Source organism: Sus scrofa, chromosome 17 (genome assembly GCF_054392235.1).
Source record: "Sus scrofa isolate SSC_HxYL_T2T_F1_AM1 chromosome 17, Sscrofa_HxYL_maternal_Yorkshire_Landrace_v2.0, whole genome shotgun sequence".
NCBI classification, from domain to species: domain Eukaryota; kingdom Metazoa; phylum Chordata; class Mammalia; order Artiodactyla; family Suidae; genus Sus; species Sus scrofa.
The window spans coordinates 47127013-47139562 of NC_139399.1; the positions used below are offsets into that span (position 1 = coordinate 47127013).

Here is a 12550-nt window from a genome sequence, read left to right on the forward strand (position 1 = left end):
TGGCCAAGCATGGCATAGGTACCATGAAATCTTTGCTGGGCAATTGACTGAGTGATTGACAGAGAAAATGATCAAACAAGTGAGCGGGTGAATAAATGACAGAATGACAGAATGAATGAATGAATGGCTATGTGAGGGATTAGTCAGTGGGACTCCAGCATGGATGCTCAAAGCCTGCTCCTGAGGGCTCATTACAAGCAGAGCTCAGCAAGGGATTTTGGGGTGGGCTGCAGGCTGCCCCCAGGCATGGAGCCCAGTCCTGTCATTCCACGGTCCCTTCTCCCACAGGACTCTGAGGGCATTGACATCATGTTAGGAGTCTGTGCCAATGGCCTGCTCATTTACCGGGACCGGCTGAGAATCAACCGCTTCGCCTGGCCCAAGATTCTCAAGATCTCCTATAAGAGGAGTAACTTCTACATCAAGATCCGGCCTGGGGAGGTGAGCCTGCCTTGGGAACTCCCCGTCCTCACTGGGATCAACTGAAATGGAGTGAACCCTGGCAGCGGGGTCTGGGTTTTTTCCTACCCCAGATGCATGGATGGAGGTGCTGGGTGCTGGGTAGGGAGAGAGCCCTCTTTTGCTGGGGCTCTCTACATAGACCTGGTACCTTAGGTATGTGCCTGTGCACACGCGCACACGCACACACACACACACACACACACACACAGGTATAAAGATAAACCACATATATTCAGGTAACACAGATCAATTAACATATGTCCATGTCCCTGAACTTGCTTACATAGAGTACCAAGGTGTGTACACATACAAAGATACACACAGCCACATGACTACACACACATGCAAACATGAATATGTCCACTCTCTGCGTCCCACCCATCAAAAAGTCCATTTTAGGAATTCCCTCGTGGCTCAGCGGGTTAAGGGTCTGGCGTTGTCACTGCTGTGGCTCGGGTAACTGCTTTGGCATGGGTTTGATCCCTTGCCTGAGAACTTCCACATGCCGTGGGGTACAGCCAAAAAGAAAAAAAAATTCCATTTCCTTCTACCTCAATAATAAGCGAGAACCTGTCTGCTCCTACCCCTCTGTGCACTGCACCAGCCACCACCTCTCCCCTATGTCCCTACAATGTTCGTCTCACTGGTCTTCCTGCTCCATTGTCTCTCTAGGCCATTTTCCTCATAGCTGCTAGAGAGAGCTTAAAATTAGTCCCTTCCGTCAGATCGTGTCCGACCCACGCCACTCCCATCCCCTCACTTAAGTCTTTGAAGAACTCTCTTTAGCTCTTGAACTCAAGTCCTGACTCTGTCTGGCCACCTGCCTCTCCCACACGTCTCTGCCCTGCTGCCCCACACCCTCGGCGCTCCAGCCGCTTGGCCTTCTCCAAGATCCTTGAATAAACAAGCTCTCTCCTGCCTGAGTCCTTGGCATTTGATGTTCTCTCTACCTGAAATCCTCTGCCCCACCTTCTCACCCAGCCTTGGTTCCTTTCCCATCCTCTAGCTCTCTGTTCAAAGATCACCTGGGCAGAGGGCCTTCCCTGATCACCCTTTCTCAAATAGCACTCCCCACCCCCTGAGCCCCACGCCTGCCCAGACGTTCTCTGGCACATCACACATCTCTCTTCCTTCCCTTTGTGCCCTTATCAGTATCTGAGATGAGCTTGTTTACTACTTATTATCAGAGCACCCCCGACCCCCACCCCCAGTCCCGAGAAGCTTCTGTCTTGGTCACCATGGTGTCTCTGTTGCTTAGCACTGGACCTGTTACAGGGTAAGGGCTTAATCCACCTGACTGATTAAGTGAATGAATAAATGAACAAACAGGCCAGAACTGAACATCCCTGGGAAGAGGTGCAGAAAGGATGGAATGGTGGCCAGAGTGGGCCCAGGCCTTGCTTCTGACCCACCCACCCTGCTTTTGCAGTATGAGCAGTTTGAGAGCACGATTGGCTTTAAGCTCCCAAATCACCGGTCGGCCAAGAGACTGTGGAAGGTCTGCATCGAGCACCATACGTTCTTCCGGTGAGCCTGACCCTGGGCTGGGGTAAGGGGCTGAGGCAGAGGCTACAAGTGGATGAAGGTGATGTTTGTGTTTTGTCAGTAGGAGGAGCTAGTAGGGACTCTAGGAAAGCACCCTCCCCTGTCCCCGGCCTCCACCCCCTTCCTCTTTCCCCTTCTGGGCCACTTAGAGTTGTTGTGGCTGGTGGGACAGTGGGACGGAAGGCCAGCTGTGGTCCAGCCGTGGCCCTGGGATTGCAGGTCTGATCCTCCCTCCTTATCTCCACTCTATCCCTCCACTGCAGGCTGGTGTCCCCTGAGCCCCCGCCCAAGGGCTTCCTGGTGATGGGCTCCAAGTTCCGGTATAGTGGGAGGACCCAGGCACAGACCCGCCAGGCCAGTGCCCTCATCGACCGGCCCGCGCCCTTCTTTGAGCGTTCCTCCAGCAAACGGTACACCATGTCCCGCAGCCTCGATGGAGGTATGCCCCAGAAGGTGGTGTTCGAGGGAAGGGGGGGCATGCCAGGTGCTGCACAGTGAGCAGTGGAAGTGGTGGACACGTCATATTTGATCTGCACCAGGCGTGGCGGCCCCAGAGCATTGCTGCATGGGTTAGTTCGTGTTGGTGGGTTAGTTCAACCTATGGCAGCTCTCCTGCTGGGATGTGACACGGCCACTCTACGGACTTCTCATAACTTCCCTGAGTTGCGGGTCCCAGGTTCAGCCATGTGTTTTTTCGGGCCCCCTGCCTGAGAAGCTTAACAATTCACAGCTTGTCACCATAAAGGGAGAATGGTATGTTGAAATGGTATACATGGTATATATATGTATATCAATATATATATTTTTTTGTCTTTCAGGGCTGCACCGCAGCATTTGGAGGTTCCCAGGCTAGGGGTATAATCGGAGCTGTAGCCGCTGGCCTACACCACAACCGCAGCAACTCAGGATCCAAGTTGCGTCTGTGACCTACACCATAGCTCACGGCCATGCTGGATCCTTAACCCACTGAGCGAGGCCAAGGATCAAACCAAGTCGGGTTCGTTAATCACTGAACTGCAACGGGAACTCCCATATATGGTATATTGCCAAATGGTATATTGCCAAATGGTATATTGAAACTGTGGAGCTGCTGATGCCTTACTGGAGGCGAAAGAGTTGTTCTCAGTCATTTTTTCTGGTTCCATTGGATTCCGAGCTGATTGACATCTAACTGCAGGGCACTTTCCACTGCTCCCATTTCTGTTGAGTTGACAGGTGCCCTTACTATCATTGAAAACTGACCCTATGTTGCCCTGTATCAAGCAGACCAGGGCTTCTCAAACGTGGTCTGCAGACCAACTGCATTAGACCAGCTGTGAGCTTATAAACATGAAGAGTCCCAGGCCTCGACCCAGTCCTACCAAATCAGCACCCATCAGGGTGCAGGACTCTCCCAGGATATGCACACAAGCTTATAGACGAGGTTCAGAAGCCACATGAGGCATTGGGAGTTCAGTAGATCCAAGTTTACATCCCAGCCTTGACACTGACCTATTGCTCCACGGACGCAGGAAGTGGTCCAGAAATATTTGAATGAATGGATGGGAGACCCTTGAGCAACTTAACTCCATTATGCCTGTTTCCTCTTCTGCAAAATAAATAATACCTACTTCATTGTGTTATATGGAGAACTAAATAAATGAAACCTCTACAACCACCCCAAACAGTTCCTGGCAGATAGTAGGACCTCAATAAATTGCAGGACCAAGATTAGATTATTATTGCTTTTAGGTTTGTAGAGGGTAGCTTGATGAAAAGAGGTGGGAACTTGGGTGGCAGACCATTGGATACTCCCAGAACATGTGTGGGCTGATCTCCAGACAAGGCAACAAATATTTTCTGAGGGTTGGACATGTGCCAGGCCTTGCGTTAGGTCCTGGGTATGGTGTTTAGAGTAAGTATAGCCCTTTCCTTTGAGAAGCTCACAGAATCGTAGGTTTGTGAGCATTCAGTGATAGGAGAAGTGTGTACAGAATACAGAGCAGCCCTGAGGAGAGAGGGTAACAAGGCAGGGCCTTGAGGGAAACCTAGGAGTTTGCCAAGTGACTAGGACGCCACAGACTCCCCGGCCGTGTTTGGAGGACATGTAGGTTTGCAAGGGTCAGTTTGGGGCTCAGGAAGCTCCCTGTTCTCCTCGAGTAGGCAGGGACTGAGAGCTGAGATTTAAGCAAAGAGAAAGCAAGGCCTGTCCCTCTGTCCTCCCTTGCAGCTTCCAGTACTATGCCCAGGGTTAAACGGAGCCCAGGCTGTGCAAGGCAGCAAAGATTGGCCCAGAACTCGTGAAGCTCATCATCTAGGAAGCCTGGTCTCTAAGCCAGGAGGCCTGCATCCTTGTCCTGATTGACTGAAAGGTTACCAGTGGGACCTTTCCCCTCTCGATGTCTCAGTTTATCCTAATTCCCATCCTAGCCATCAACGCAGAGTATTGTATATGTCAAATAAAATAATGTACATAAATGGGCACTTTGCCGAGTGAATATCTACGAATAAAAAGGGTAATTCTTCTTCCATTTTATTTTATTTTATTTTTATTTTTCTTCTTCCTTTTTAAAAGAAAAAAATCCTTGGCAATCCCAAATATAATCTATGCTCTGGTCATTTTAATTCAGTGTTTTCCAGCCACTTTTCCACTGAGACACAATCCATGGGCGTAGTATCTGGGCACAGATACTCAGTGTCTGGTGTAAAGTCTATAACTCCATCCCTTTCTTTCCTGTTCAGAAAAGGACTTTGGAGTGCCAGTGAGAGGGAAGGATGTTATTGTAGGATTCCCTTGAATTCTCTCTGATTTGTAAAGAAGGTCAATCATTTGCAAACCTCAGCACTTTAGCTTTCACTAACATCAGCTAATCTCAGGCTATCTGTGTACTGCTAAATGATGGTCAAGCATCTGCTACAACCACCACTACAAAGACAGTAACATTTATGAGTCCCCGTTGATCGAATTGGCTCACTGTGTGCCAGCCACCACTTCTTTCAGATTCATTAGCTTTCTTGTTCCTCCTTTCAGTTGTCTGAAGTTTGTAGATGAGGAAACTGAGTTCCAGAGAGGTTGTGTAACTTACCCAAGATCACACAGCCAAGAAGAGATGGAATTGAGATTTGAACTCAGGCTTGAGTGCTATAGAAATCAGGAGAGGGCCCGGGGCTGGAGGCGGCTCTCCTCCCACATCTGAGTGACCTGGGATTGCTGCTCCAGGCCAGGCATGGTTGGGTGGGTGGTGGGCTGGCTTCCCGTCCCTGCACCTGGGAGATGATTCACACGGCTGCCCGGCTGTCTCTGCCCACTTCAGCAGAGTTCTCCCGCCCAGCCTCGGTCAGTGAGAACCATGATGCAGGACCTGACGGTGACAAGCGGGAGGAGGATGGCGAGTCGGGGGGCCGGCGATCAGAAGCTGAGGAAGGAGAGGTCAGGACTCCCACCAAGATCAAGGAGCTAAAGGTACGAGCCCAGCTTTCTTGTACCCTCTGACCAGGGGGCTGGGAGCCTGATCCTGGGTCTAGGCTCAGCCTTGGCCTTCCGATGCCCCCCACTGTGGCCAGGTACCCTTGCTGTGCGGTGCTCCATGGACAGGGCCTTGCCCTTGGGCCATGCTCAACACCTGCATTCCTCAGGCGCGGTGGAGCCCCTGCCCACCCTGTCCCCTTCCCTTCCCCTCACCTGCTTTCCCTGAGGGGCTCTCCTAGTGGACTCTGGCCTCCTTGCTCCCTCCTAATGTGCCCCTGCAACTTGGTCTGGATGTGCACAGCGCCCTTCACCCATGATAGGGTGTCCCTGCAGGCCCTCACAGTGTGAGGCTCAAGTGTGTCCCCTCCTGCCGCCTGCCCCCATTTCCCACATACCTGTGCCCACACTCACACAGGCCCAGATGGCCCCAGACTCACCCGTTCACTCACAGATACCCCTCTCACCCAGAGCTATGCACCCGACATGCAGACAGCATGCACACGCACACAGGCTCATGCATACACGGTGTAGCGTGCTTCCGTCATGCACTCCCACCTCGGACAGCGAGAAGCGTAATCGTCTAGAATCTTCCCGTCCCATCTGCTGAGTGTGACTGCTCGCTTTGGCTCCAGTCCTCCCCTCCCCTTCTCCACCTTCCTGGGCTCCCTGCTACACGCCCAACACCTTCTGACGACCTCGCTGCCCTGCTGGCGGCCCACCCAGCTTCCCAGAGTGCTCTGGGCTATCTGCTGGACCAGGCCAGTCGCGGTATCTCTAATCCATTTGCTCTACTGACCCTGCTGGTTCCTTTTCCTTCTCCCACGTCCCGCTAGCCGGAGCAGGAAACCACGCCGAGACACAAGCAGGAGGTACTGCATGGGGCCTGTCCCCTCTCACCCAGCCATTCATTCCCAGCTCTCTGTCACCGGCCCACCCTCCATCCCAGGCTCATATCCCGGCACCATCTCAGCTTGAGCTTCTCCTCCTCTCCCGGTCATACTCCTGCCCCACCCACCCACACCTGCCATCACCCCCTCCCCGTCTTAAGCTCATCCATAGACCCCCACCCCCAACCATGTTCCCCTCTCTTCCCTCCCCTCCTTCCCTCTTCCCAGCATCATATTCCACCTCTCCAGACTACCCCATGCTTGCTTTCCACCTGCTGACCCTGCCACCTGTGTCCCTCAGTTCTTCCAGGCCATTCCATCCTTTCATTGAACTCATCTCCACCCCCATCCCCCCAACCCTTCCTTGGACTCCTCTCCTCCCCACACCACCATCTGGTCATGCCTCCACCTCATCTGTGTCACCTGCGTCCCACCCCAAGCTTCATTTTGTATCTCTTGCAACCAGATGTGGGAGTGGGGGGTGGGGGGAGGGAGGAGCCTCAGAGCACCTCTGACCTCTCAGACCCCGGGGGCACCTCCCACAGGTAGGGCCTCTGCTGCTCCAGCATCGTCAGGAAAGCCTCCTCTTTCCTCCTTCTCCTCCTGTCCCTCCTCCCATTTGATGCTTCTGTCAGCTGATTCCTGCTGTGTTAACCACTCCTTCCCTTTCACAGTCTCCACGTCTCTCCTTTGAACCTTAACTGCAGTTTCCCTGTTCTTAGGGAAGCGTTGAGGGAAAGGCCAAAGGCTGGGCCATTAGCAGGGCCTGGCTTTTGGAGTCCCAAGATCTGGGTTTCCACCTCAGTTCTGCCACTGACTTTTTGAGGGTCTTGAGAAAGCCCCTCAGGCCCCAACCCCCCTGTCTGCACAGTGAGGCATTTGGACTAGATTTCCCTCAGGCCCTTAACCTTTAAGGATCCCAGGGTTCCACAACTCCCTTCAGCCTTCGGGCACACCATGTCCACAGAGCTAGCGCGGCAGGTTCGGGATAGAAGGTCCCTAGCCACATCTTGGGTCCACAGCAGCCCCAACCCCCCGCCCTGGGCAAACTCTCAGGTTTGATTTCTCAGACAGACATTTCCTGAGGCAGCCCTGCTCAGGAAGGGATGCAGAAGGTACAGACCGAGAGGGAAAGCAGAGCCTCAACGGCATCAGTTTCCTTCCTGAACTAACTCAGGAGTTAGTCATAGTGGATCCTTGGATGCCAGACATATGCCCAGGGCAAGATTCTAGCCTTGTCCAAGGGCAAGCTTGCCTTCCAGGTCGCTGTTCCAGAATCACTGATCTGACTTTATAATAAGCTGAGATGGTCCACTTCTTGTCCTAAATCCTCAAAACAGCATTGCTGATAAGGGTCCTTGGGCTACCAGCCCACCTGCCCTCCCCCCAGAAGTAGGCTGGCCACTGCCAGCTCCCATGCAAAGGCTGGTCCTCTCTTGACTGAGAGCAGATTGCTGTCTCATGCTGTACTGGCCAGAACTCAGGCTTGGCAGTTTAATGTGCACCTGTGACTCCAGCTGTCGCCCGCAGCGCAGTTCTTGGGCCTGGCCTTGGGAGTTACCTCTCTTCTTCCTGGTCTCTAATTCTCATCTTCCTGAACACTCCACAGAGTCCTAGGTTCTCTCTCTGGCTGTATCTCACACTGTCACCTTGAGCAGTTGGTACCTCCAAGGTATCTGGGAGATCCTGGGTGTTTGGGAAGGGTAGTGGCTCCCAGCCGAAGATGCTCAACGTAATCTCTCCTGGGTGCCTGGTGTGGAAGCAGGGCACATTTTTATGGATGTCCCTGGCTTTAGAAGGGCCCTACAGAAGCTGAGTGATGGCACATATTGGGCTAGGAGGGGCCTAGACTGAGGGTCCTGCTACTCACAGTGGTCCAAGTCTGGACCAGAGGTAGGGATCCAGGAAATGGGCCAGAGCAGCCTAGTGAACAGGATCAGTGAGCTCTCTCTGTGCCTTGGTTGTAACCAGAGAGACGTCACCTCTGAGACTTATGAAACTAGAGGGAACTCATCCAGACCTGTGCGATTTGGGTTGACTTAGATGTTCCGAGGCCAGGATTCAGGCCAGGGAGAAGTCTCATCTTAACCTTGTTAAACTTAAGTACTTTTTGCTCTTTTGTTTAATCTTGAGTGCTTTGTTCACCTGTTGGGGCTAATCATCCCTGCCCTGTTTAGCTTATGGGAAGGTGTGGGATAAGGCAGGGCCATGGATGGGAACCCATTTGCTGAGGAAGAGCAGTGTTGGGGACCATTACCAGCTTTACCACACCTTGCATCCTCCTCTCACTGCCGATTCCTCTGACTCTCCTCTCCATGCACCCCTAGTTCTTAGACAAGCCAGAGGACGTCTTGTTGAAGCACCAGGCCAGCATCAATGAGCTCAAGAGGACCTTGAAGGAACCCAACAGCAAACTGATCCACCGGGATCGAGACTGGGAGCGGGAACGCAGGCTGCCCTCCTCGCCTGCCTCCCCCTCCCCCAAGGGCACCCCTGAGAAAGCCAATGAGGTAGGTCTTACCTTGAACCACTCACCTGGGGCCTTGGGTAAAGACCATGGGGAAGGTTGCTATGTATTGATGTCCCCTTCCCCTCCCCACCTATATGCTTCCCCCCATTGCTGCCTAAGGTGGCGATGAGCGTAGGGTGGTGGGTTAAATCGAGGAAGTCAGACTCACTCAGTCTTGGAATCCTGAGCCCCAGAGACCACCTTAAAAGACTCAAAAGTCTCACCGTAGCCTGGTGTATCTGTCTTCTATCAGCAAGAGTGTATTGGGGCAGGAGTGCTGGTTAGAAATGCAGATTCTAGGGCTCAGACCTACTGAATCAGAATATTTGGGAGTTCCCGTCGTGGCGCAGTGGTTAACGAATCCGACTAGGAACCATGAGGTTGCGGGTTCGATCCCTGCCCTTGCTCAGTGGGTTAACGATCCGGCGTTGCCATGAGCTGTGGTGTAGGTTGCAGACACAGCTCGGATCCTGCGTTGCTGTGGCTCTGGTGTAGGCCAGTGGCTACAGCTCCGATTCGACCCCTAGCCTGGGAACCTCCATATGCTGCGGGAGCGGCCCAAGAAATAGCAAAAAGACCAAAAAAAAAAAAAGAATATTTGGAGGCAGAGCCCTGGGTTCAGTATTTTAAATAAGTGCCCCAGGCAATTCTTATGCACACTAGTAGTTAAGTCCAGTGATCAGACCATTTTGTGCCTATTGTACGAACACTGAAGGGGGAGCATTCCTTCCTGGAAGGATCCTCAGAGCCCACCAAAGGGGAACAGATCCTCTAGGAAAGTCAGAGCTGATCCTGTTGCTCTGGAAAAAGATCCCACATGATCCGCCTTTCAGAATGGAAAGCATGGGGTGTTTTCTCAATTGAAAAAGAGAAAGGTAGGATCTTGAAAATTCCTATATTTGTAATCCCAAGCGTTTATTTTTTAGCACTGCTAAATCTTGGCACTATTTACCCCCCATTTATACTTAGGTATTTTCTCTATAGTGCTGCTGATTACTGGTCTCAACCCTGTCTGAGGTCTAGACTTAATGGTGCCTGGGTTTGAATTCTGGCTCTGCTGTCTGCTGGCTGGGTGACTCTGGGCTTGTTACTTAACCTCTCTGAGCCTCCGTTAGGTGGAGATAATAAAAGTACCTACTTTATAGTAGTATGGTGAGCATTCAGTGAGATAAAGCATGGAGGAGCCATCAGGTACCTAGATACTCAATATGAGTTATTTATTGTTTCATTTTGAGAGTCCTGGGACACTCACACAGAAGATTCATTCCAAGTCAGAATCCTTTTTAAAGTTGGAAGGACCCTCAGAACACACTTGGTTCAAGGTCTTACTGGTGGGCCATAGAAGCTCAGAAAAGTAAAGGACTTGATCAGTGTCATAGCTGATAGAAGAGGGGCCAGAACTTGATTTTCTTATGCCCCCGAACATTGTATTTGCTATTAAATCACAGCTGCCCGGGAACAAGACCAAATCATATGAAGACCAAGATAAAGTCAATTGTGCATGTGATGCCCTTTACTGCTTCAAAAATTGGTGATGCAGCCATGATCTAATAAGTGCGCCTTTGATTGAATCAGCACTCCTGTGGCCTTGACATGCTGGATAACAGAGGGCTTGGTTTAGCGAGGTTGCTGTGGTAGCTCCCTGGCTGGTGCTTCACAGAGTTAGGGTTGCTTTAAGGGCCTTAAGGCTGATGCTACAGAAAGAGGGCAAATCTCTTCACCCACGGTGGGCTTTCACGGTCACTCCTGGCACAATCAAGGCCCTGAAGACCCTGGGTGGGGCCAAGAGGCTGAGCTAGTGATCCAGTTATGTGCCCCCTTCCTCCTGCCCTGAGAGACACTTGGCCAGAGTGGCCTCTATTAAGTCCTGAGGTGAATGTGAAGGCATCAGAAAGAATTCTGACTCCAGCAGAGAAGGGAAGGCTGAGCCCTGGAGAGCCAGGCTCTGGAGAGTTGAGGTGCTTCAGAGCGGCCTGGCTTGGGTGCACCACCTACTGGTGACAGCTGGGACTGCTAGGAGGTGGGTCTTATTAAAAAGTGGTGGCTGTCTCACATCCTGACCCCTTGCTGCCCCACAAGAAGCATAGTCCATTGCTGGAGAAAAGCCCGATCCAGGACCTCACCTTGGAGCAATGGACCATTTAACTGGTTTACAGGTCCCACTGGCATTTAGAGGCCCTTGAAGATTTGGGAAATGGGGAGGAGCCATAGCCCAGGACTGGACTGGGTCCATGGGTGAGTGACCTCACCTCTCTGAACCTCACTGCCTAGTCAGTCCATCTAAAAGGGGACCAAAATTGAAATTCCTAAGCACTGTTGGGAAGGTCGAGTGAAATAATGGATATAAAATATGCACTTTTTATTTTTTTTTTTTTTTTTTTTTTTTTTGTCTTTTTGCTATTTCTTGGGCCGCTCCTGCGGCATGTGGAGGTTCCCAGGCTAGGGATTGAATCGGAGCTGTAGCCACCGGCCTACGCCAGAGCCACAGCAACGCGGGATCCGAGCCGCATCTGTGACCTACACCACAGCTCATGGCAACGGCGGATCCTTAACCCCGCTGAGCAAGGGCAGGGACCGAACCCGCAACCTCATGGTTCCTAGTCGGATTCGTTAACCACTGCGCCACGACGGGAACTCCTAAAATATGCACTTTTTAAATTGGAAAGGGCTCGACAGTGATGGGGCCATTGCTGACAGTAACTAGAATCCCAGATCCAAATATGGGCTCTCTGGGAATGTCCTTCGAGGGTGTCATCCAGAGTTCCTAGTCGCTTCCTCATATATTGCTGGGCTTCATCTGGTCCAATGGGAAAATGGTAGGAACTTAAATCAAAAGAGAGACCCCAAACCATAAGGATTTTCCATTTGCCAAACACAGGTTTTCATTTCAAAGGTAACTTTAAAAAACGGGTTGAAATCCAAACTTTAGGAGTGAACCATTACCTAAACCAAAGACACCCAGAGAAGGCTCGGACTCAGAGTCTAGGTGATACGGCTGTAAACCTCCTAAGAGTGTGCAGGCGATGAGGAAAGAAAGGCCCAAGGCCAGGTGCTGGCTGGCAGCTGACCATGGGCCTCCCTCCCTTGAATTACCCCAAGAGGCAGTTCCTTTCCATCTTGCCCCACAGTCCTCATGGCATATGGCTCCTTCCTGACCTAATCCTAAGGGGGCGGGATTTACATAGTCTGCGGGCTATTCATGGACTCTGTGTATGTGTGTGTATCTCTCCTGCTTTCTCTCCCTCCCTCTCTGTCTCTCCTTCCCTTCCTCCCTCTCTCCCTCTCCTCTGGCCCTGGGCCTCCCCTGCAGTCCCGGAGGACCCAGGACACCTCTCAGCAGGACTTGGCACCTGAGCCTGGGACGGCCACAGGCTTGGAAGTATTCACTCAGAAAAGCCTCGCAGCATCTCCTGAGGTTACTGTCCTCACCTCCCCACCCGCCCAGAACTGCCCTAATGGTCTTAAGAAAACCCTTTCTCTGGGCTGGGGTGGGGGTGGTCCAGGCTCTGCCAGGCAGATGGGAGCAGTGGGTAGCCCGTGGTGTCCCCGTGCTGCGATAAGTGAGTGTCTCCCATCCCAGGGATCCATAAAGGGCCGGTCCCTCCCTCATCTATGGTTTCTTAGGGAGGACAGGGCTGAAACCATTCCAGGAAGACAGGACAGCCCTAGTCATCTCTGGCCTAGAAGGGGAGGCAGAAA

At 52.1% G+C, this 12550-nt stretch overlaps 1 protein-coding gene across 50 annotated transcripts in view; it reads left to right on the forward strand.

Moving 5' to 3' along the window:
* EPB41L1 (erythrocyte membrane protein band 4.1 like 1) overlaps positions 1-12550 on the forward strand; it is a 134675-nt gene that overhangs the window by 90475 nt on the left and 31650 nt on the right. For 16 of the 50 annotated variants that reach the window (XM_085003756.1, XM_085003754.1, XM_085003755.1 and 13 more), the window contains 6 exons: positions 289-441; positions 1892-1989; positions 2271-2446; positions 5301-5449; positions 6289-6324; positions 8670-8852. In XM_085003756.1, the coding sequence (XP_084859882.1) occupies positions 289-441; positions 1892-1989; positions 2271-2446; positions 5301-5449; positions 6289-6324; positions 8670-8852 (795 nt within the window). Of the gene's footprint in view, positions 1-288; positions 442-1891; positions 1990-2270; positions 2447-5300; positions 5450-6288; positions 6325-8669; positions 8853-12161; positions 12267-12550 lie in introns of all 50 variants that reach the window. The other 34 variants (XM_085003759.1, XM_085003761.1, XM_085003758.1 and 31 more) reach the window with 7 other exon arrangements.